Source organism: Lagopus leucura, unplaced genomic scaffold (assembly GCF_019238085.1).
Source record: "Lagopus leucura isolate 7727_CA_CO unplaced genomic scaffold, USGS_WTPT01 Super-Scaffold_100002, whole genome shotgun sequence".
NCBI classification, from domain to species: domain Eukaryota; kingdom Metazoa; phylum Chordata; class Aves; order Galliformes; family Phasianidae; genus Lagopus; species Lagopus leucura.
Window position 1 is genome coordinate 39,550,522 of NW_024962263.1, and position 25,016 is coordinate 39,575,537.

Here is a 25,016-nt window from a genome sequence, read left to right on the forward strand (position 1 = left end):
TAGGGCTCGTTCTGCGAGAGGACTACGAGTCCCAGAAGGCCGCGCGCGGAGGCGGAAGAGCCGCGCGTGCGCAGTTGGGCTCCTCCGTGTCCCAAGGTGATGGTTGGGGACGGGCGGCGCTGCACGTTGTCCTGACGCGCGCGGGAGTGAGGGAGGGGGGTGGGGGCGCAGGCGGAGGGAGCGGCGCGTGCGCGCGCTCCCTGCAGTGGCCGTTGGTCAACCGCCGCCTGGCGCGTGCCCAGGGTCCCCGGCCCGCAGGAGGAGCGGTGGCTCGGCCGCGAGGTACCTTGGGGCGGGGGGACCGGCCTGGGAGCGGGAGGGCGCGGGGCTCCCGGATGGCTGTCGGCGCTGAGGGGCGGGGCGGCGGCTGGAAGCTCTCAGCCCCGCGGCCGTCGGGCAGGTGCGCGCCGTGCCCCCGGTCCCGCTGCTGTAGTCGCGGGGGAGCTGGGGAATGGCTGCGGGCGGGGAGGGGCAGAACGCCGGGGCTCCGGGCCGCCCGCTGTCCCGCACGTCCCGCAGTCGCCCTGCCTCGTTTGGAACGTGTCGGCCGCCGCTGTGGGACGGCATTACGGAGTGAGCTGCTGAGGGGCCTCGGCTGAGTGTCCTAACAGGATACCGCAGGTGGCAGTACAGAGGTTGTGCTCAGCGTGCTGGGTGCTTCTCGGTGACTCGCTGGCAGCGTGTGGCAGATAAATGCAAAAGACTGCTTTCCCCCACCGGGGAGTCTCAAAGTTGAGAAATCTGATTGTGCTCCTCTGAGCTGTGTGAGGTAAAATGATGCTTCTGTGCTCCTCTTGGGCCGTCAGCCTTTCTTCTCATGCTTCCTGTCTGGGATAGCTGTAAAAGTCTCAGAACCCTCAGGAGACAATGGCTATCAGAACAAAACAGAACCCTATTGGCAAACTTGTACGCATTTATGGTTCTCATTGGTAGTCTGCTTCTTAACAATGAGTATTTTCCAGACACTCAGAGTATTAGAAGTCAGAAGGCTTTTTGCTAAGACTGTTAGATCAGAGGAGTCATTTCTTACTTTTAAATCAAATGTGTCTCTCTGTCTGGTATTACAGACTGCATGTCTGACCTCATTTGTGTCTGTTTCTGAAGCGCCTTCTAAAGCCGGCCCAGAGGAGGAAGCATGAATTTGGACAGCAGCACATCAAATGCCCTAAAGTCCACACCAAAATGTATGTTAAGCAAATTTCAGCTGACAGCATTTCTCAACTTAGCTAAACCCAAAGAGTTTTACTGTTGCAAGCATAAGCCTTAAAAAGATTCCTTGAAGTTATGATACTTAGGGAGTGACAGGGAACAAGCTCTTAGTCTGGAGCATACCTTGATGCGTGTGCTCCTTGTTAATTTGATTCGCAGCTGCTTCTGTATGGGAAATGTTTGTGCAGAGGGTAATGTATCCCCAGTCTCTCTCCTCCTATGGGGCTTGACAGGTGTTTATCTCCTTTCACAGTGCAAGATCCGCTTGAGTTGAAAGCGATATGACTGACCTCTGTGGCAACATTGTGGAATTGCAATCACTGCTCCAATTGGGAGAAAAAGAAATCATTGGATGCTTTGGGTGGGTGGATATCAGATGGCTTGCACATGGCAAAAACTGAGTAGGCAGATGCAGACTCTGTTAAGAGTATGTAACAAATGTAAGATGAAAAAAAGTTTGTCTAGCGTGACTTTCCATGCATCTGCTTCACAGGCTGTAGAGCCTGATAACAAACGATCTGATCTAGTTTAAAAGGCTCCATGTAATTCTGCTGTTGCAGATGATCTCTCCTCCATGCAAACTGACTTAGTTCTCTGTGTATGCCTATAGACATCATTGAGACAATGATGTCTGCTTTTGGAAAACGGAGTTCTTGATGTCCCATTATTTCAGATAACAGGCCTCAGTTTGCATCTCAGCACGTTTCTGAATCTGTATGGCACTCTGATTTCCGTGCTGATCTTGGAGATAAGCAGACAGGTGGTGTAATGGCAACAGAAAAATATCTCTAAAGCTAGTAGTTGAATCTATGGCATTCCTTGAATTCAGTTAGTTTTGCAGATTGCAAGCAAGATCCAGTTATAACTGTTGATGTTGATATGCTATAAGCCCAGACTGTTGAAGCTGAATGTTTTTTGAGAAGTAGATCCAACATCAGCAATGTTTCCAGAGTAAGAATTGAATAAAATCACAAATAGCTGAGGTCTGTCAGATATGCCTGAAATCTTCCTGGGCAGTACGAATGCTTAAGAACTTGGTAGCATGTGGCAGTTTGTGTTGGTGAAATTTCAGAAGAGAATGCTTATATTCAGTGTTTTCCAGCACAGCAAGAAGAAAGTCAGAAACCAGTCTCCACTGAACCACTCTGTTTCCTTAGGAAAGATAAATGCAAATGTGAATGTAGCGTGAAAGTGATCTGACCACTTAAAAGCTTCAAGAATCATAGAATGTTATGAGCACAACAAGAAATTAAGTTGCAAAGCTTTTTTTTTTTTTTTTAAATTGAAAAATAACTTCCTACTCCTGCTGCTATTTCATTACCGTAAGGACAGGGAGAATAGTCTTTTGTTTTCTCATGATCCAAGACTTAAAAATAAAGAAAAAAAGCTGCTGTAACCTAAGCAGTATTCTCTTTCTTCTTGCCATAACCTTCACTTTCACTCAAGTCAAAGTATCTACTAGAAGTAATTGGGAGTCTTTTCAGAATTTCTGAATCTTGGACTATGATTGTTGATCTGAAGTGCGTGAACTACACAGTTGCCTACCAGAGTATCAAGGTAAAATCCTTATGATCTGCTGAGATGATACCTTCTGAGATTCTGTTGATCTTGAAGGTACCAGCACAGGTGTGTTGAGTCCAACATACTTTGCTCTTACTAAGTCAAGAATATATGGCTTTAAATTGTCAGGAAAATTGGAGTTTAACTGCATCTCAGTATATCAGCTTGGTGTGTCTTATTAGGTCAGTCTTCCAGCCTTTTTTTCTGTTGTTCTGTGCAGGGCAGAATTAATTTCCCCATTAAGGCATTGTGTTTATGTGGTAGGACAACAACCTTGCTTGATGTCTAGACTTTTCTGAAGCACACATAGCAGTGATCTCAGTTCTCAAGGACCTGCATTTCCTTTGAGCCACTTAAATCCTTTCTATGCTAGTGGCCTTTAGTTCTTCTTAACATCGTATTGTCTTCAAACTGACTATATGATGATCCAACAACAAAAAAGGCTTTATTTTTGTTAAATTTCCAGATGTAACATTGCTCTTTCTAAACATACGTATAATCAAAAAATATTAGGATGTTATAATCATAAAATAAACAAGAGAGTTAGGCAGAGCAGATTCTGATAACAAAAGAGAATAAATGGAAAGCTTACCCCTATCCTGGGCTCGCTCAGAAAACACCAGCAAAGGCAATCTCCCAAAGAGATCCTTCCCTACTGGTAGCCAGCTCTTAAATAGATCTAGGAGAGGTGGAGCCAGGCAGCACAGCTGAATTGCCTTCACCTGTGCTCCTCTGGCTGACTCACTGCTCATCTCAGGTGATCAATCAGAGGTTCAGGCCGTGACTCAGCAGTTCCCATACAACATAGATAGCTGAATAGTAAAACTAGGGTTCATTCCATTTGTACCCATCAGAAAAAGAAAGTATGAGTTAGCTGGGCTGTAAACTGTAGTTGTAGGGATCTGTTATTTGGTCGTGTCCAAAAACTGACCTTGGCCTTGTGCAACAGTCATTATATAAACAAAACACAAAGTTGGCTGTTTGTGGCTGTGTATAGTGTTGTAGCAGGAGATCCTCTGCAGTTCTCCAGATATTGAGCAGCGTTTCCTTGCAAAAAACAGAATGAGGGAAGAGAATGAGGGTTATACCGTGAAATACTAATGAGTACATTCCACAGAATGGAACACCTCTCCTATGAGGATGGCTGAGTGAGCTGGGGCTGTTCAGCCTGGAGAAGAGAAGGCTGTGAGGTGACCTGATAGCTGCCTTTCAGTATATAAAGGGAAGCTACAGGATAGAAGGGGACAGAATCTTTAGCAGGGTCTGTGGTGAACAAGGGGAAATGGTTTCAAGCTCAAAGAGAGCAGATTTAGGTTGGATATAAGGAAAAAGCTTTTTACAGTGAGTGTAGTGAGGCACTGGAACAGGTTGCCCACTGATGTAGTTGATGCCCTGTCCCTGGAGACTTTCAAGATGAGGCTGGATCAGGCCCTGGACATCCTGATGTAGCCGTGCTGTCCCTGTTCATTGCAGGGCAGTTGGACTAGATGGCCTTCAGACGTCCTTCGAACTCTAAGGATTCTGTGATTCTAAATTATAAAACAGCAAATTTTCAGACACATTGATTTTATTGATTCTAAATATAGATGCATGAGTGGCTTTATAGCAGTTCTGTAAGTTTCTTCCAAAACTGGCTGGTGGAACTGAGTAGCATGTGAAGATGCTTATCTTTAACTGTGGTGACAGTGCTTAGCCCCAGCATGTACCAGTCAGTTAGCCTGCTTAGTTTGTGGTGCTCCAGGTTTCTAATGAAGAAGACATGAAAAGTACTGGTCAACAGAGGAAGGCATTAAGTTGGGTAGTAACTTTAGTTTTTAGCATGATTTCCTAAGAAAGTGAAGTGTATGCGCTGGAATTAGGTAAGAAAGAACAGACCAGTAATACTAGCTAGCTTTGACAGAGTGGTTGCAATCAGAGAAATAGTAGTCTTTTAGATGTTTGATGAAAGTGGAAGGAAGGTCATACTTGATGCTTTTGAAAAATAGCTGCAACTTAAACTCAATCTTAGGAAACAAAAGAATATGCGTAAGGGAGTTGTATTGAATTCAGAAGATAACCTCCAGAACTGTGCAAGGATCCTCAGTTGAATTTCATTGTTTATTGGATGCCAGCAAACTCAGCCTTATGACACCACTCCATAGGAAGTCAGTTTTTCTCTAATCTGTGGCTCGCAAATTCTTGCTCTCAATAAGAGGGAGAGAAATAAGACTGTGTATCCTTGTTTCTTGTCTCCAAGTGTTGCAGCATCCCCTAGAAGGAGAAGAACAAGTTATGTTCTATAGCTATGAGGAGTGATTAAAAATATGTGGCTTAGGTACGGCAATTTCTGACTGGTGGAAGATCTTTCAACTGTGTTTTCTTTGCTAAGCAACAGTAGGCTGTATATTGCATCAAAAAGAATTTGTGAATCCACTGAGCTCCACACTGTTTTACTAATAACTGCTCAGCACTTAGGGAGATGTCTGATAGGTCACGTTCTACTGGTAGGCTCTGTACATTGTCAGAATCCTGCCATGACTTTGAGATGTCTTAAGCAGCTCTTGACTGTGGTAATGAGATGGTTTGGGTAGGTGGCATTGAGAAGGGTGAGGGAGAAGTCGGAATGCTGCAAAGAGTCTGGCTGACTGAAAGACTCCTCCTGGTACCCAGGGGACCATCTGAATCCTGTTGTGGTGCCCTCATGTAAATTGGATGGAACCCCGTTCTGGAGGTTATCTTCTGAATATGCCCAATTTGCTGCTTCCGGCTGCGCTCAAGATTGTCGTTGTGCTCCTATAACTGAAGTCTCATCACAGTTCCTTCTGGAGTGAAGTCTCTGCTCTGTGAGTGATGCTCTTTCAGATACTTGCAGATGTTGTCACTGTCGGTTGCACGGTTGGCAATGTTATCAGTCATGTCCTCTAAGCAAAACATGCTGCCTGGATTGAGTAGTGGCCAAAGAAAGTTTATCAATTCAGCTACCCAAACCTTAACAAAAGTAATACTTTTCGTCATACGAACAGGTTGCATTTGTATGTGGAGACATGGGGAACAGCATTTACTAAAAATTATGATGATGAATGTGGTTTTGAGCATGTGTGTGTTCTGTAAATGTTATGATGAGCCTCTTCACACATAATTCTTCAAGATTTTCTGATTGATACTACGCATAGTTCTCCATATGAACAACTTTGAATTCACAACAGAGAATTCAAAGCTTAACTCTGAATATTTAGAAAAGATTTGCAGTGGAAGTGAATGTCTGCCAACAGTAATTCTGCTGAGAGATGATCATTCTCTGTGTTGTTTTTGTTTTTGGGGTTTTTTTTTGTTTGTTTGTTTGTTTTTGCTGGGAGAAAATGACAGCACTTCAGTGTTTAAAAATGTGAAAAAGTGCAGTTTGAAAGAATGAGAGTCTTGAACTTGATGCTTCCACTGTAGATTCTGTTCCTGTTGAAGTTGTTTGGATGGGAGACAGAGGATTGGGTTTGGTTTAATGCAGATTTCATTAGGTAACAATTTCATTATGGCTGGTACTGTTGGCTGCTGTTGGGATAGGGAGAGGTGGGATGAGGGATGATGAGATGAGACCTGCAAGGACCTGAGGTGGCAAAATGGCATTTATTGCAGCCAGAAAGGAAGCAGTTTTGGTAGTCTCAGTGCAAGATGAGGGAAAAGGTTGTACAGAGTTGATGCTAAGATCCAAGTTTAAGCATATTCTTAATAAATGCCTTTTACAGTTAGTTAAAGGAAAGTGTGAGTACCTACACGTTTTTGATATTGCCTCTTCAAAAAGGCTGAGCTTGATTTGATTTAGAAGCAGTTGTTCTAGTGGAGGTGACAGTATCTGCAGTGTGTTTCCAGTTGCTTTATTACACCTTTCAAAATAAGACCAAATATGTGTTTCCAACTCCAAGAGCTGTTTAATTTAAAAATTATCTAAATTTTATGTCAATCAAGCCTTGAGTAATTGGGAAGATTATGAATGTGAAAATGAGCTTGACTACTGGAATCCAAATTAGAAATAGCAGGAGGTCTTGAACAAGCTGCCATTCAGTTTTGTCTTTTTTTCTTAGAGATTTCAAAGACATGCAAGAAACTGTTCTAGATGAAGTTTACTCATATGCACTGTCTTTTACAAAGCTTTTGCTTGACTTGAAGACTTTCTCTTGCTGGGCAGACCTACTCACACCCACCCCACATGCTCTCATGTTGGTTCAACTCTCCTGAAAGAAAAATACCAGTGTTTTGAGAGAGATGAACTAATGAAACATCGAAAGATTCAAGGATGAAAGAGGCTGTTTGGGGTTGCTTGGGAAAGTTTCTGTGTTGTCCTGAAATAAAAAGGACGGTAGAAATCTTTTGTATTGGTGCAAACTTCTGTACTTCTGTAAAAAATCAGTAGAGGGCAGAGTGAAACTTTAGTATGAAGGAGCCCAGCATAGATGTTCAGCACTGCAAAGCCGGATGGAGTTCACGGTTAAAACGTAGAGTAATGCTAGATATTAAACAGGCTGGAGCAGAAAGCACTACAGACAGCTGAATATTCTTTTAGAAAATAGATAAAACATTCACACTTTGGATATGTTCAATTGTGTGCAAATTTGAGATCTAATGCTTCTCCATATACAGGAGAATGGGGATACTACTGTCACATTGACTGGATGCAGACCAGTTGTTAAGACTTCTGTTTGGCATTCCAGGTCTACAATTCATCATGCTCACTGCACTGCGTTCTCCTGCTTTACTTAATGACTGAACCCAATGTTCAGAGTTCATAAAGCTCTGCAGGAGCTTCTGTGCTACCCAAAGCAACTTTTGCTTGTGCTTGCCAATACTCAGAAGACTGTAGTAGCAGAGACTGCCATGTTTATAGGGACACTCTGTCTGTTTATTCTACTTTCTTGACCTCACTAGGTTACCAAAAACAGTACTAAGTCTGAGCGTGAGCTATAGTAGTTTGATGAAGTAAGAGTTTAAAAGTTTGCACTCACATTAGTGTTGACCTGTAGGAATGCAATACATTTAAAAATTAGAGCACAGCATTTGCTAAGGGAAAATAGGGAGGTTAGGCGTGATGGAGATGGAAATGTGAACTGGAAAGGATTTCTGAAAACACTGTTTGTGTCCTTTGCAAATTCTTCTGTGTACACAAAACACAGTCCTCCGAGTTTGCTTGATCTTTCTTTTTTTTTTTCTTTTTTTTTGCTCTAAAATTGATAGGAGTATAAATTGATTTTGTAGAACAGTATCTTGGGAATGGAAAAAGCTCATAGATTTTCATTGGGAACTCTCCTGTGGTATAATTAATGTTCTGTTTTTAACCACTGTCAAAACAAGTGCTTTAAATCCATCCCTATTTACATACTGTGTCCAGAGTGTTTCTCGTAGAATGAGAAAATAAACCAGTGCAGTCTGTGTATACTGTACCATCAATTCCCTTGGATTTCTCTGACCTCCTTAGAAAAGATCTTAGACTGGAGGTTTTGCTGTCTTAAAGCTACTGCCATTCTCACATTTTCACTGGGAGCTCAAAACTTGCTCATTATGAAAGGATAACTGTTCTTAGTGAAATGATCCTATTTGGAAGCTTCATATGACATCATCTCTGGCATCATTTCTCTTCTCAGAAGCAGATATCTGCAGTGCTCTTGCTGTATCTGTATCTGTCTGGCTTGTTGCTTGACTGTTCTCCTGACATCCCTGTTTGTTGGGGTTTTGTTTGGTTTGCTTAACATGTTAGTAATAGTAAGTAGTAATAATAAGTATAATAATAATAATAATAATAATAATATAATAATATATATATAAATAATAATAATATATATAATATAATATAATAATATATAATATATAATATATAATATATAATATATAATATAATATATATATATATACACTTTATATATATATATACATTATATATATATAATATATAATATATATAATAAATATAATATATATTAATAATATATTAATAATTAATTAATTATAATTAATAATATATAATATATATATAATGTAATAATATATAATATATAAATAATAATAATAATAATAAGTAGTAAGTAATAGTAAGTATCCAAAGCCATCTCTGCGACATCTTGAATTTCTGCTGTCCTCAGAAACAAAAGCAAGTCTAATCTTTACATCCTAATAATCACTGGAAGGCAAAGATTTTGCTGTGCAAGTAGAGATTGGTTTCTCCTGAAGTACATCAGTTTTGTGCTGAAGCTGATCTAAATTACAAAAGTAAAAAAATTGCCTAAGCAAAACCTCTGGCACTGTAATGAGGAGCTGAGCTATGCTCAAGAGGCCATGGGAGCCACTCCCTTTATGTCAGAGGGCTTGTTGATCACTTGTCATGAGGCAGACTTCAGAAATAAAATGGATGTCCAAAAATCTCAAGCAGGAGTGTGTCCTGAACAGCCAAGATCTCTTCAGCTCCATTTACTGCCAGCTGGAGATACCACTAAATAACCAGCAGAACACGACCACACAGAAGAGAGCTTATCTCAGAAGTGTTAATTTCATAGTTTGTCATACTAGCATCAATTCAGTTACTTTCCACCTGAGATTCTTACAGCAGAGAACAGCTGCATTTGTCATTAGATGTCACCATGTTTGTTTGTTCTTCTTACTCTTTTTTCTTGTTTCATATTTATGATAAAGCTAATGGAAAAGCTAAGATGCTTCAAAATTTCTTCCCTCTGCCCAGTTTTTATACAATGTTCCACCAGCTTTTCCACCTTGGTGTTTGAAGATTTTAGCTTCTTTCTTCTTCTGTGCTCTTGCAGCATCATGCAATAGCATGGAAAACAAATAATGGAATTAAATGCAATTAAGAAGGAACTTTTCAGAAGTCATCCAGTGCCACTGTAGATAACATTTGTGTTACTGACCTTTCTTAAAATCTGAGGGGTTTTGAAAACCGTAAGTTACAGGGGCAGTTGTACAACTCATGTAACTAATTATTTTCTTGAGGAAAGTATTGTACTTAGAGAATAAAATAATGCCTCAAATCCATAGGCTGACACTTTTTTTCTTTTCCTGCTGCGTGTTGAGTGTCCAGGAGCCTGGAAACTTCCTCGCACTAATCACGTCTTAAAGGATAGATTGCCCTGGATGCCTATTGTGTTTTGGAAGGATGAAACAACTACAGTTCCATATCCAGACACCTGTATTGTATGCTTTGGGTTGTCTGTCTTGTTTAAGAGTTGTTTGCGGTGCTGAGCAAAGTAATTAAAATACTGCAGTTGAGCAGCTGTATCCACCACCCTTTTAACAGCACTTGTTAATTAAAGTCAATTTATAAGGTGTGTGCTATATCATTTTATTAATTTGCCTTTCCTACATGCTGCTCTATCCATTGCAGATATAGCACTTTTCCTCTTCTAGGCTCATAGTGCTACTCGACATTAGTGTCATCCTCAACTTACACTTCAAAGGTCTCTTCTGTGTTCAGATATGTAAAATAAAACAAGTCCCTGTAAGACAGTAGCATCTCTTGGAAATTTCCAACATTTCTATTCTCTCAAATGTAAACCCTATTGCATCAAAACCTTTATTTAGACATGAAGTATCTAACAAAAAGCTTTTTAAAGCAGACGAAAAGAAAGTAAGATGGTTCTCAGAATGTTAGCTGGAGTATACTGTCATATGTGCCTACAAGGTTCAGGACCTCTTTAGGATCTACGCCAGAGAACTTCCCTTTGGTCAGGCAAGTCTTACATCCTGGAGAACAACCCTGTAGTTGGTGAGCTCCAGGTCCATCTGAGGATAAAGAAAGAACAAAAATGGCACAACAAGTCTTGGCAGCGATCCTTTTTCTTCCCTTGCTTTCAGCCAGCAGTGAAGTTATGGCTGTTGTTGAGTTTAAAGCACACTTAATTCCCTCAGCAAAGTTCCTGCAACTTATTTACCCATCACAGTCAGCCACTGACTGACGAGTGTTGAACACACTGAGGTGACCCCACTGCTTCCTCCTGTTGAGGGGAATTTTAAGAATTTTAAGGGTTTTGTTTTGTTTTGTTTTGTTTTGTTTTGTTTTAAGTCCTTGAACTTGGAATGAAACACTAATTCAGAGCCCAGGAACTTATGCAGGAAAAAAAAAAAGCCCTACCATTGGTTTGTCAGTGTCCAAAATGGAATCCACACTGGTGCATCTTCAGTAAGCAAGGTTTCAGACTGACCAGAGATCTTAATAGCATCTGTTGGCTGTTCTTTGTATTTTGTCTAAATGTGTCTTTTTTTCTACTTTGGCAGAGTTGTCAGTATGTTCAAGACACGTATTTGAAAGGAGGGAACTATTGGAAGAGCAGCAATTTTTGAAGATAAAATATTTTCCTTTTTGTTGCATATTTGAAAAGCAATAAAGGCTATGTATGAGTTCATTTATTTTAAGCCACGGTTTATATTATGAATTATTTACCATTTTCAATAACCTAGATGATTTAACTATGAAAAAACCTGATTAAAATGTACATAAAGGCTGTAGTAGGTGAAGGAGATGCAAAGATGACTGTGGAGCTTAAATAAACTTGAACGATTTCTAGTTTGCATCAAGATTTACTAAGGTAGTTACGCACCTAAAAACATCAGGAAGATTTGCATGTTGTAACATAACTGACTTAGCTGGCATTAGTTATATAAAATCAATTGGAGCCATTTTTCTTTTGTGGTAAGGAAAGTTGGTTGCTCAGTAGTTTGCTGTTACAAGTTATTATACGTACCAAACAAAATTCCTGTTTTGTTTTATGCAGACCCTCACAGTGGTTCTTATAAACTTTCAAGAGTAACTAATAAATCATAAGGCTATAAGAGGATGATCTGCAGTTTTAAAATGCTCTTTGTATTGTAACATTTGAGATTACAGGGATTATTTTGTTCCTAACTATGAATTTTTTCTCTTAGTTCAATACCATAATTAATTTTAATTATGTTGTGTGTGGTATCTGTTTAAGAACATCCCATTATCACTAAAGCACTCCGGTCAGGTCTTACTACATCTGTGCAGGTTGGAGGTATCACCTGAGATACCAGTTACTCCTAAAAATGAAGTAACTTTTCAACACCTGTACCATATTGTGCAGATGAAGCAGTAGGTGTCACTAACATCTTAAAAATAGTTTCAGCCAGCAGAATGAGCATTGAGGGGCTCAAAGGGGATATTTTATTTCAGAAGTGAAGAGGTGAAATTTAACAGGATTTGCTTAATTCTAGAAAATAACCGTTTCTGTGAAAGAAGATGGGAAAATCTTCTGAAGCAGAGGAATAGGAAAAGAGAAAACTTCAGAATTAAGTAACACTGAGCAATTGCAAATCAGTTAATTGGAATGGAATTTGTTTACAATTTCCCTGTTGTTTCTTCTCTGCAGAAACCTCAGCCCCATTTCATCAAGATGCAAAGGAGTGTATTACATACTGCTTCTCAGCTGGCCCATGGGATATGTTTGTTGTTTCCTCGCACTGGTGCCTTTCATGGCTTAAAAGGACCATCGGTGGCATCTCATGTTGGATGCAAAGTGAATTTGGCACTGGACCCTCCTAAACGATGTCTTCATGCAGGTGCAGCACTCTTTGCCTCAAAGAGCAGCGCTGTTTCATCACAGCCAGCAGACACTCCTAGGAAAGCACCAGAAGAGAGAGAACCTTTGACTTCAGCCACTGAAGTATCCAAGCAGAGCCCTGTAGAGTCAGATGCTTCAGATCCTGATCCGTTACAAGACAAATCAATTAGCCTTGTTCAAAGATTCAAGAAAACTTTTAAACAGTATGGAAAAGTCATGATTCCCGTTCATCTTGTGACTTCCACTGTGTGGTTTGGAACCTTTTACTATGCAGCCATGAAGTAAGTTGATATTTTGTTGCAGTGTGCAGTGCTGCTATTTAATTGACCTGGACTTTCACAGGTGAAAGGATGTAAGTTATTAATCTGTGCTAAAAAATGCCTCTGTACATGATAGGGAAATGAGGCCACATTTTTACCTGAAGCATAAGATTAATACCGAAAGTATGTAGGGCTCATGAGCTTGTTGTGTACTTAACGTTTTCATGCAGTGACTGCTGTATACTGGGTGTGCATTTGTTGCATTAGGAAATGTAGTGTTTGCAAGAATGTAGCTCTCCCTGAAATATGCATGGATATAAACAGCATTGAAATGGTTAGTAAACTTCCACCAGATATAAATTTGGAGATTTGGAATCCCGATTGAGTTGTTAGATAAAATCTTTATAGACCTGTTCTTTGCCTTTGGATTTGAAGGATATTTCACCCCTTCCATCTCCCTTCATCCCCAGTCTTCTCCTATGACTGGATTTTTAAATCTTTTACCTCACTCTGAGCTCCTCACAAAATATACATCTTTCCTTTTTTATTTCTGCTTCCTGTCTTTCCCTTCCTCTACTGAAAAAAGTTACTCTAAGTCCGTAGCACAGACTTTTAATTGGAAAATTAAGTTGTGTGGCCAAAAAAAAAGTCCTTACATATTTCTAATTTAAACTTGTTTAGTGTGGGAGAGGTAATGTTTTGGAAAATGGCATTTATTACAAAGAACTACATCAGCTAGGAACTATTAGTTCAGATGAAAGAGCACTGTCTATGTGGAAATGGTTTGCTAAATATAAGTAAATGTTTATCTCTGGATTGCTAGTGTTGCATATTTAATAATAGAACATATGAAACAATGACATTTTCTGGTGGCAAGGATGGGGCTCTGACAACAGAATGCCCTACCACACAAGTGTTTGTTTTAGTGACTCTAACCAGCTGGCATCATTGCCCTTTCTAGGAGCTATAGATCCAAATGTCATTCTAAGTTTAGCTCACGTTGGAAGAATAAAGGTCTGGAGCTATTAAAAATATTTTGCTTTGGATGAATCCAAGTTGATACTCACATCCAGGCTTTTCAAGTTTGTTTTCTTGAAGTGCTTAGGTTAGCTGCTAAAATACATATTTAACAGATGAAAGCAGTTGAAATATTTAAGTAGGAACTAATCATAACAAAACTGATTTGTTGTGCTACAGGAGTAGCACTCTCTTGAAGTAGAAGAATAACTTTCAGAATGACTGCTCATGGTGCATGACTAAATGGCCGTGATTTATTTAACAGCATTGATTAACACTGTCTTTTAGATCTTAGTAGATCTCAGTTTTCTTCTCTGGAATTAGGCCTTTGTTGATTCTGGTAACTGTTAGAAAATTCCTGCCTGATACTGTTCCTGATCCTGCTGCTAAAGTGATCACATGCATAGAGAAACACTTAAAATGCTGGAAATAGTAGATAGAAATTGATGATGATGCTAATAATACAACATTTCTAAATTTGGGGAAGTGAGGTATCAGATCTATAACTGCATGTAGCTTTCTTTTACAGTGTAAAGGAGGACTGCCTTTTTTTTCCCCCCGTTCTGGTGCTGATGTAATTTCTCTGATTTTCAGATAGAAAGACATTATAGTAAGAGCTCACTCCACCCATGCCGCCACCTCGTATTAACCAGTATTAACCAGATAGAACAGATGAGCACAAAAGCCCTGCAGTCTTGTGCATATAACATTTGCATCCTTTTGCCGCGTTCCATTTGTTTCATTTAAAAGTGAAGGGAGGACACTGAAAGCTGGGCCCTCGACTTGTGAGCAGATTAGTTTGAGGTTTCAAAAGGGGAAAAAAAAATATTTTGGACTGAACGGAACTGGTACAACTGGAACCTGAGCAGCTGCCTCAGAACCTACTCTATCTGTGCACCTCCAAACGTAGTAAGCTGGAATGCAGGTTAGGTTTGCAGCTGCTCAGCTCAGCAGGGGTAATGTAAATGGGCTGCCTCCTGGTGGAATGCTTGGGAGGGGAGGGGGGAGGGGGAAAGCAACACATTAATTTACCAACACATACAAAACATAAGTGCATTGTTTGTATGAAAACATCTGCTATCGAATAACAAAAGATTGTGTGATTGAGTTTAAGAATGGAAATGATGCTCTAGACCACTGTTCGGGTTTCATATGCCATCCTATTCATTTTCAATTATTTTTTCTCTTTGGTAGAGGAGTGAATGTTGTTCCATTCCTAGAGTTGATTGGCTTACCAGACAGGATAGTAGACATCCTGAAAAATTCCCAGAGTGGAAATGCACTAACTGCATACGCATTGTATAAAGTAAGTATTTTTATGGTTTGCAAACAAGCTCTATATCTTGCCTAGTTAAATAAGTAGTGTTTATTTGTTTAAATCAGGAAAAAAATATTGCTGTTTTCTCTCTTTGTTAGACACATTTCAGCATTCATTTCTGTAATACGAATAGTCACATGCAAGTTAGTACGAGCTCTGTGTTCATTTAAAGAGTCTGTACTTCTAAAATAACTTTCTTGCTGCAGGATGATTGTCTTCTCTCAGAGATCTAATTACAATTAAGCTAGTCCTCTGTATCCCTGAAATAATTAACAGGGATAAAGAAGTAAATTTCAAATGCTTTATGATTTCCAGATGAGCGTAGGTGGATTTTTTTTTTTTTATTTTTAATATTCTGGAGGTGAATTGATTTGTCTTCCTCCATTGTTGTCAAGTACTTTCACTGTCCACTCGAATCAATTACTTAGATTTAGGTTTGGGTCTCGTTTAATTGTTGTATGTGCAAAGTCTGTTTTAGGGAGCCAGAAATATGCCAGACAAAGTAATGTATTCACTTCGAATGCCACTCATTGGTTTCCTTTCCAGATGTGATATGCTGCTTATCTGTTCTTTTAAGGCCCCTCCCACCCCCAACTAAACGTGAAAGCATTACTCTTGCCAATCACTCCTGTGCCTGAAAGAGATCAATAAAGAAATGCGGTTAAAGACAAAGGTTTTATTATAGATGTGAGATTTGGCAGACGTGAAAGCGCTAGAATAAATTGCAAAGAGAAGATGATACATCGATCTTTGAAGTCCTGAAAGAACAAGTTTGTTTAAACTTTCTAGGATAACAAACCTGGTCATTGTATGCTGGGCTAGCTGACTTCTTAAGGTCTCTCTTAGCTTTGGCTTTCCATAAGCGGGTCCTAATTTTAGACTTAAGTTAGATACCTGTACTCTTGTGGATTTTAGAATTCAAAGCATACCCTGTTAGTATTTCTTCTTTGTTTATATATAGCTCAGTGCTCATGTGCTGCCTGTTCTGTACTGCATTCTGAGGCAGTTAGTGCTCTTTCTACAAACTGCTTAGGGAGGTTTTTTAAAATGCAACTCTGATGCCTGTGCTGGTTTGTCAAAAGGATACTTAAGTAGGAAGTATGCGTTTCTGCAGCATGTACTGTAAATTGTTTTATTTCTTAACAAACAGAAGATATTTTCAGTATCTGACACTGGTCAATGTACATTGTTAATATTAAAAATACATTCTGCTTGATAGTACTGTCCTGTTTTATTTCTTTAAGATTGCAACTCCTGCCAGATATACTGTGACTCTGGGAGGAACATCCTTCACTGTTAAATATCTGCGTAAGAATGGCTACATGTCCACACCACCACCAGTAAAGGAATATCTACAAGATAGGATGGAGGAAACAAAGGATAAAATCACAGAGAAAATGGAGGAAACAAAGGATAAAATCACGGGGAAAATGGAGGAAACAAAGGATAAAATCACGGAAAAGATTCAAGAAACCAAAGATAAAGTTTCGTTTAAAAAAATAAAGGACTAAGAGATGCTTAATTTTTGGAGATCTCTAACTTAGCACTTTAACCTTTTTTGAGGCAGGAGATACAAAGTGCACTTCTGACCTTTCTTGAGTTTTTTTTGTTGTTTTGGTTTTTTTGTCTGCAGACTACAGCTTCACTGTGGATATAGAATTATGTATGTTCTTGAAGGCTGAAGTTTCCTGGGAGAGATAAATTGTGACAAAATTTCAATTAACAGAAGCAAAAATAAATTTCACATGAGAAGTTCACATCCAGTGGTAATAGTGTCAACAATTACATCTCAACCCTCCCCCCCCTTTTTTCTTTTTTCAAAATGAAGATGATTTCATATTAAAGCCACTACTTTACTCCTCCATCTTAGTGCACAGCCATTATCCCATCGGACTGAACCTTCCGATAAGTGAGAATGGAGACGTCTCTACTGGGGAAGAACACTTATTTTGTATTTCTAAGTATGTAATCTCAGACCTCCTTAATCGTGATCATCTCTCGACTTGGAGACAGACCATTGTCACTGATACTGCACATGAAGAAAAGAACGGATTAGTTACTCAGCATGAATGAATTCATAACAGCTACATGGACTTCAGCTGATCTGTGACAGTTCACAGTTTGGGACGGCTACAAACCTTTCTTGGAAAGTGCATCTTTTCAGAAATCTCAACTGCAAACTATAGGAAGATGAGTTAATCACAACAGCCATACTGTCAACTATACTGTCTTTTTCTAAAGTTGATTTTCAGTAGAAAGTTGTTACAATGAATCAATTATTGTATATTAAAAACTTTTTAATTTTTTTTTTATTATGTTGAAGTTTACAAAACTGTTCTATTATTTCACGGTAGTCCTATAGCAACAAAAAAAAGAATTCAGAAGAGAGGTTTACTCAAATAATAGGTATACTAATGGAACTTTTTAAATACATGCAAAGTTAGAGTTAAATCCCAAAGTTTCTTTTCCTATCCAAGAATCTCTTGGATGTCTGTAGTACAGTTTAGCTTTCCTGAGACAGTGATTGCAGTCTAGCAGAAAACTCTACGTTTTCTTACATCAAGCAAATACTTGTTTGTACCTGAAATGCTGAAAGGACTAAAGGTGAAACTGCTCTATTTGACTAAACTGGCAAGCTTCTCTCTTAGTTCTACTCAAATTTTAGGCTGAACTGAGTGGAATTTTTTCCTGTTTCTGTAATGGCCCTCACTTCCTAGTAAATCTCTGCATGTGCATTTTGCTTAAAGATGTTGGGGTTTTTTTTGTGGGCTTGGTTTTTTTTTGTTTGGTTGTTGGTTTTTTTGTTGTTTTTGTTTTTGCAGGGAGATAGATAAGTAAAGCAGCAGAGTTGGACCCTAAGTATTGTAACTAAGATAAAAGAAAATAACTGATGAAGTATCATTTCTACCCCACTCTTTTACTTTGTCAGTGAAGTCACCAAGAACCTGTCCATTTTTAAGTCCGTTGAACTTCAATAACTTAATTGTGCAGGATTGATTGCATACTTCTCTGCCTCTGTCCACGTGTCAAAATAGTAACTGCAATCTAATGCTTACCTCACAGGGCTGTTGTGAGGAATAATCATTGTATATTCAGTGTCCTGAAGATGTAAAGTGCCACATTTCTGACAAATACTATTAAAAAGGAATTCTCTCTAACTGCAAGCTCTTGAGAGTGTTGAGGTGAGTACTACTTTAGAATTGGAGTTGAGATACTTTTCCTCCTCCTCTTTTAGTGTACTTTTCCTTACTGTCCTTGAACATGCTTTTCTGACCTAGACTGGGAAAATGGAAAACTGGGAGGGGGGGGAAGGCAGCGTTGTACTGTGCATGGCGTGGTCTGGGGCTGGAGGCTGGGACATTCAGTGCCAGTTGTGTTTCAGCTCTTCCCTGCACCAGGCAGGAGCTGCACAGGGGCACTGTGCTGCCCACAGTTGGCACACGTGATGGCAGTGTGCCTTAATGTGAAGCAGCCTCAGGAGGTGCATGTGGTAGCACAGAAGGAAGAGATGCAGGTGCAGTGGCTTGGGAAAGAGAAAGGTTTTGTGATTCATCCCCTGGAAGGGAGAGGAGTTGTCCTTGCCTCTTTCCAGAACCATCAAAGATCTGATGGGACCAGGGTGAAGGAATTTGCTGCCATACAGGCAGTGGAGAAACTGCTGCTTTAGCGACTTCCTCAATTTCTGCCTTCTTTCTCCCTCATATACAGCGATCCTGTAGAGCATTACACTGACTTTGCTGCTGATAAGCATGAATGTGAGGGCTCTGAGTGGCTGCTGGAGCAGGAGTTGGAAATGAAGTTGTATCAAGCAGGATCCACAGCAGCAAACAAGGAGGCCCTGGATCTGAAGTTAAGGCCTGAGATGAGGCGGGAGCCAGAGTGGTGCCAGAGCCATAGTGGCAGCCCAAAAAGCAGCCAGAGTTCTAGTGGCCCATGGTGAGACTGAAGGCATTGCCCAAATAAAGGCTCGAGGCAAGTTCAAGCCAAAATCATAGCCTGACAAGTTTCCAGAACTGAAATAGCAGCCTGAGCAAGATCTAGGGGTGAACTCATATCCCAAATATACCTGAGCAGAGTCAGAGGCCTGTGTAAGATTCAGGGAAGTCATAGCTCAAGATGGAGTCAGAACAGAAGTTGTGAGCCAAGCACAGGCCAGAGCCAAAGATGGGACCAAAGCCAAAGTCACTGCCTGAGAGGGAATAGCAGCTGGAGCCACAGCACCCACTATTGGGCCAGGGCAAAAGTCAAAGCTGGAAATGAAGCCACAGATATGGGGCCGAAGTTTGTAACTGAAGTTGCTACCAGGCCTAGCCAAAGCTGCACAGTGAGCTTGTTGCTAAAGTAGCAACCCAGTGTCAGGCTAGACCTGAAAGACGGAGGTCCAAGGTGGTGGCTGGAGCTTAAATCATGGCCTACAACTGGGATGGGGCTGAAGTTACAGGCAGAAGTGGAGTCAGACCTGAAATCTTGCACCGAGTGTCACAGTCTGGTGACACAGTGACAAAGTAGAGCCCAATATCAGACCAGGCTGGATCGGAAGAAGCAGCCAAAACATGGACCAGATGTGCAGTAGCCTCCTGGGCAGAAGTTGCAGCCCAATAGCAGGCTAGAGGTGAAGCAGCTGCCCTAGATGATACTGGAGGCACCGTAAGAGCCCAGACAGGAAACAGTGACAGAGACAGGAGGACCCAATCCAGACAGGACTTCAAGCTGTGCCCCAAGCAATGTTTGAAGGCAAAGTCTCAGCTGAAGGGAGGACTGGAGCCAAAATAGTCAAACAAGACCAGAATGGGGTGGGTCCTGAAGTCACAGTCCATGAGGCTGGGGCAGAAGCCAAGGAAGACCAAGCAAGGGCCAGAGTAGACGTGAGTCCCTACAGAGAGTGAAGCCAAAGTCACAATCCAGTATAGAGGTAGAGCCAAAGTCACAGCCTAAGTGGTAACCCAGTATCGGGCCAGAGCAGAAGTCATGGCTTCGGATGAGGAAGAACCAAAGTCACTGCGAAGACAGAGGCCAAAGCTGCATTAGCCTTCTGAGCAGGGACTGGGATAAACATTATGGCCTGATACCAGATTGAAGCCAAAGTAGCAGCCCAAGATAGTACCAGAGTTGAATTTACAGCCCCAGATGGAGCTGAAGCCAAAATCATAATATAAGACAGGGCTAAACCTGAAACTAAGACAGCACTGAAGTGAAAGACAATCAAATCATGGCCCACAGCTGCACCAGAGTCACAGCTGTAGTCCATGATGGGGCTGCAGCTGACATGGCAGCTGAAAGTAGAATTTGCTGCAATGTTATGACCCAAGCAGGGAATTAAGCTAAAGAAGCGGTCCAAGATCGGGCTGAAGTAAAATTTGCAGCCCCAGATGGGGTGAGAGAAAAAGTCACAGCCCAAATAAAGGCTGGAGCTTGAAGAGGAGCTGACACCCACAGACCACTTGGGATGGGATTTCCCACTGGCAGGTATCAAGCACACCCATATCCCTGTCCTGGGCTGAGCTGTGAGTCAGACCCAGGAGAACTCGCCACACAGTCCTCGTGGGTACCCTCTGGCTCTTCATGGATCCTGCTGGCTTTTCTGGCCATAAATATGTGGTTCCATACCCTTCAATCACAGCATAAGGGCTAGATGGGGAAGCACCTATGCCATAACCACTGAGAAACTCTCCAATGGCCTGAGAATCCTAAAACCATAAGATATCCTGTGTTGGAAGGTTACAGGGTACAGCTGGCCCTTAGGGCTGCCAGAGCACTCTGCGGACTCGTTCACCTTGCCATCAACCACAACACCTAGGACCCAGAGGGACTGTAGCCATTGGAGAAAATATTTGAGAGATTTCCCCTCCCTTGCCTTGGAGAACAGGGTTGGAGCTGCTGGAGGGGCACTCAATGGTGGCAGAGAAAGTCCCTGGCCCCTGGCAGCACGCTGCAATCCAGCAGGGCACCTGCCACGTCATCTCCTGGGTCACTGCTGTCCATGTGACCATCCTCATCAAAACACATTTCTGATTGTGTTCCCCATGGGTGTCAGCTTGGAGCACTGAGCTGCATTTGTCCTTATTCATCACTTACCGTCAGCAACAATAATAATTAGAGAGCTGTAATTATCCCCTGGCAGTTATCTGGCTATTTTGATGAAGATGATCTTCTAAGTAGAAAGAATACATCTTGATTTCATAAGGCCACAGGGCAACATGTAGCATTAAGTTTGGGTTTGAGTTTAAGCAATAAGCAATTGACTGGACAACTACAGGGGAGGGAACCCAGGGAAAGATACACAGGCTTGTTTGGTAGTTTTTTTTAAAAAAAAAAAAAAAAAAAAAAAAAAAGGAAAAAACAAAATGAAAACAAACTAAATACAACTGGGTAAAGTTTCATCAAAAAATGAAAGAGGAGAATGTTCAGGTTGGATATTAGGAAGGCTTTCTGCTCAGAAGGAGAGGTAAAGCACGGGCACAAGTTGTCCAGGAAGGTGGTAGAGTCACCACTCCTAGGGGTGTTCAAGGAATGGGTGGATGTGGCACTGAGGGACATGATTGGTGGACAATATTGGTGGCAAGTGGATTGCTGACTAGATGATATTAGAGGTATTTTCCAACATCAGTGATTCTATAATTACATGAAATATTTCTAACTGCTGCTTTGGCTAGCTAAGTGGCCTATCTTGTGAAATTGGGGACAGTGGTGGTTGTGCCAGCATCCATCCCTAAAGGTGAAGGCCTGAGTCTTTTCCATTTCCATAAAGAGCAGACCCATATGGGAAAACAGATGTTCCCACAATCTCCCATGTCCCAGTCAGGAGTAACTGACAAGCTGTGTGGCAATTGCTATGAGAAGAGTTGTAGCCCAGAGCGGCTCTCTACTTCTTCAGTGTTATTGTCAGATGGTGATTTTAGTCTGCTCAGTATCATTTACCTGTTGCAGTATAATTTTAGTTGAGATGAAAGTGTCCATTTCCCCTGGCATATGGCTTGAGCTAGTGTGCATGTTTTCTTATCTGCAAGCATAGTATTGGTGGAACATGAAGCATAATCTAAAAAGGTGAGAGGACTTGCACAGAGCAGCTGACGCAATCACTCAGCCATACAGCTTTCAATGTGCACCAGTGCACCTCTCACTGAGAAGCTGCAGCAGCTAATGCTGCACCACTGACCCTCTAAAACACACACAGCTGGACTGCAAAGCCAAAGGGGGCCAAAGTGGCCAGAAGAGCAGTTTTGCAGTGGCATGCCGAGCCCTACCCATCAGGTTTCTCCAGAGGGAAAGACACCAGCTCATTGGCTTTTTCAGACAGCTGTCAAGCTTGCAGCTGGAAACAAATTGGAAAGCACTTACTTAGACTCCTAACCCAATTGTAGGAAAATAAACAGCTCCTATACATTTAGTTGTTGCCATAAACCCTGCTGAAAGGGTATGAAAATGCGTTAATGCTTTCGATTTGGCTTATATGGCTTCTTCACCAAGTAAAGCCAACTAGGGCAAGCTTGGCTCAGCATATGAAAGACTCAGAGACTGCTAGCATAATTGCACATGTATGCCTATGCAGAGGGACATGTGATAAACTGTAACATTCTGAGAGCTTTGAGGACAAAACTAGTTTGTTTTTTTTTTCCTCTGGGAGTTTCTTGCTGTCTAGGGTTAAATGTAGGTCAAGCTGTCTGAGCCATGTCTGTGGCACACAGAGTGGGATTAAATCGGAATTTTCCACTCAACTCCACTGTCAATCACTGTAATGTCTGCAAATGTTAAATTAATCTGGAATGAGCTGGCATTGGCATTGAAGGGAGCTTCTTGGGCTCAAGGGTGACGTTTTGGCCTCCGTGGAAAAATTGCCTTCTCTCCAGGCAAGGGGTGGCTGTGTTCCGACGGCTTTTTTTAAACCCTGAAACTACCAGCGAAACCCAGAGAGATGATAGCTCTGTACAAGGCAAAAGCACACAGATGGCAGGAGGAGCGGGGAGAGAGAGCACCTGACTGCAGAAGGGACCGCTAGCCATGGAGGTGGGGAGATGGCTCTGCACTGCGTGCTGCCCTGTCCCTCTCCACACATCTTTAAAGCAGCGTTAGCACCTCTGTGCAAAGCTCTTTGTAGCAGAAGCCTGTTACTGAGTACAGAGTATTTTGCAGTAAAGATCTGCTGGTTTGCACGTGTTACAAAGGACAGTGAGCATTCAGCACTGCCACTCCACGTGCAGTCCATAAATCCTCTGGCATCCAGCATGTTGCCTTTATCCCAGTGTGAGTCCAGCACTGCTGTGCATCCCAGAGTCCTTCCAACTTAATTAATATCTAAGGGTGATTTGTAGCACCCAAGGTAAACAGAAGCAGGCAGTTAACCAGCACTAAGTACAGTAGGTGATTTCTCAAATGCTAAGGAATGTTCTGGGAGTAACTGATGTTGTGAACTGTATGGGGTACTGAGAAACATAACTCGTCACTTTGACCACGTGGAAAAGAATGGGCTAGCTCAGCTCTAACCTCTGCTCTCAGGAGTAATCGTTTCACACTCAGCCTAGAAAAAAAAATGTAGAAAACAAGCCAAAAAAGAAAAAAAAATCCTCCAAGTTTTTATTCTTTCCCGGTGCTGGAATTGTGTGGAAGTGGCACAATGCACATGGAACAAAAGCTGGGCATCACTGCAGCAGAAGCAAGTGATGAGAACTGGATTCAGCCGTGAGGTTTTTAAAATGTGCATTTTAATTAGAACTCATTTAAAGCACGACCGATCAAAACAGTGATAATGAGAGAAGCCTAATTAATTTTTGTCTAAGCAACCGAGCCTCATTATAGAGCGGTCTTGGGGAAGAAAAGGGTTTGGAGTGGTACAACCAGGGTGTTTGTAATGAGAGGCAATACTGTGGGGAGCCTGGAAGCCAGACCGAAAGGTTCACAGGACTGCAGCAGCCACTGTATTAATCTTTAAACAGGAAAAGTAACCCTACTGAGATGAGACATCCCATTTATAGCCAAGTTCTGAGCTGCAACCATTGGCAAAGATATTAAAACACAATCAAACAGAATGGCATATTATAAAACAAATATAAATACAATTAAAACCAGATTAAGTAAAAGATCAAAGCAGTCTCAAAAAAGCAGTTTCCAGGGAGTTCAGGGTTCAGACAGCAGAGGAGGAGCAGACGCTCAGAGGTCTGGAGCGCTTCTAAGCACTGAGGCCCCAGCTACTTTCTAAGCACCAAGGAAGAATTAAAATGCTGTGGAGGGGAAGATGCTAACTCTGGGTGGTTATATGGAAAGAGAACTGTTACGCTTCTAAATGGTGGTAGCAGAAAGTGCTGCAGTATTTAAATAAGGAAGCCATTTGTAGAGAACAGCAGAAAGCTCCTGTGCAAAGGCAGCCCAAGGGCTGCTCCTGAAGGAGTGTGTCAGAAGTGAGCTGGTGTATAATCAATAGATATTAAGATGTTATAAGAAAGTTAGGCAAAATAGACTAGGATAATAAGGAGAATAAATGGAAGGCTTACCTGTATGCTAGGCTCACCTACAGAAAGCACCAGAAGAAGGGACCTCCAGAAGAGATCCTTCTCCTCTGGTAGCCAGCTCTTAAATAGGTCTAGGAGAGGTGCAGCCAGGTGCCACTCCTTCCGGCAGCACAGCTGAATTGCCTTCAGCTGTGCTCCTCTGGCTGACTCATGGCTCGCCTCAGGTGATCAGAGGTTCAGGCCATGACTCAGCAGTTCCCATGCAGCTGGGGATGCACAGCCCCCTCAGCAGCCTCTTCTCCACACACACTGCCCCCTGCTTTGCAGCACCACCTCCCTCTAGGCATCACTCTCCAAAAGGAATCAGCAAGCATAGACCCGAGTACAAAATGTAGCCCAAGACAAGGATTACATTAACAGTCATGCTACATGAAACATCATGTTATACTTCAACACAAATAGAAATTAACTGCTCACTTCTTATGTTGTTAAGCATTCCAATAGTGAAGTGAGAGGCACCACCTGTTGACAGTTGAATTTACCTTCTATTTACCAAGGATTCATGCTTTTCCCCTGCATGAACCATATTCTGTATTTTCACTTTTCAATCAGTTTCTTCAGCTTCATGGTTTGGGCACTGCCCACCACTTTCTGGGCCAGC

The 25,016-nt window shown here is 41.5% G+C and overlaps 1 protein-coding gene and 1 long non-coding RNA gene across 5 annotated transcripts; one reads left to right on the top strand and one right to left on the bottom strand.

The window, feature by feature from the left end:
• Positions 1–15: 15 nt before the first annotated feature.
• Positions 16–18,076, top strand: FAM210A (family with sequence similarity 210 member A). 4 transcript variants are annotated; one of them, XM_042868839.1, is made up of 4 exons: positions 16–96; positions 12,126–12,598; positions 14,789–14,900; positions 16,157–18,076. In XM_042868839.1, exons 2-4 carry the CDS (start codon positions 12,150–12,152, stop codon positions 16,421–16,423), a joined length of 828 nt encoding a protein of 275 aa, XP_042724773.1. In that variant the 5' UTR covers positions 16–96; positions 12,126–12,149; the 3' UTR covers positions 16,424–18,076. The 4 variants fall into 4 exon arrangements, with proteins under 4 accessions (XP_042724773.1, XP_042724772.1, XP_042724774.1 ...); XM_042868838.1 differs by lacking the exon at positions 16–96 and adding an exon at positions 183–282; XM_042868840.1 differs by lacking the exon at positions 16–96 and adding an exon at positions 1,099–1,184.
• On the bottom strand, positions 740–3,406 carry LOC122178591. The gene is made up of 2 exons (XR_006178393.1): positions 3,362–3,406; positions 740–2,361 (listed from the first exon to the last, which is right to left on the bottom strand). It is a non-coding gene; the product is annotated as an uncharacterized LOC122178591 (long non-coding RNA).
• Positions 18,077–25,016: the final 6,940 nt, after the last annotated feature.

Bases quoted from the DNA above. Each gene is read 5' to 3' on its own strand.
- FAM210A (XM_042868837.1), top strand. The intron at 12,599-14,788 runs GTAAGTTGATAT...TCTCTTTGGTAG, and splicing joins TTTTACTATGCAGCCATGAA to AGGAGTGAATGTTGTTCCAT. The intron at 14,901-16,156 runs GTAAGTATTTTT...TATTTCTTTAAG, and splicing joins CTGCATACGCATTGTATAAA to ATTGCAACTCCTGCCAGATA.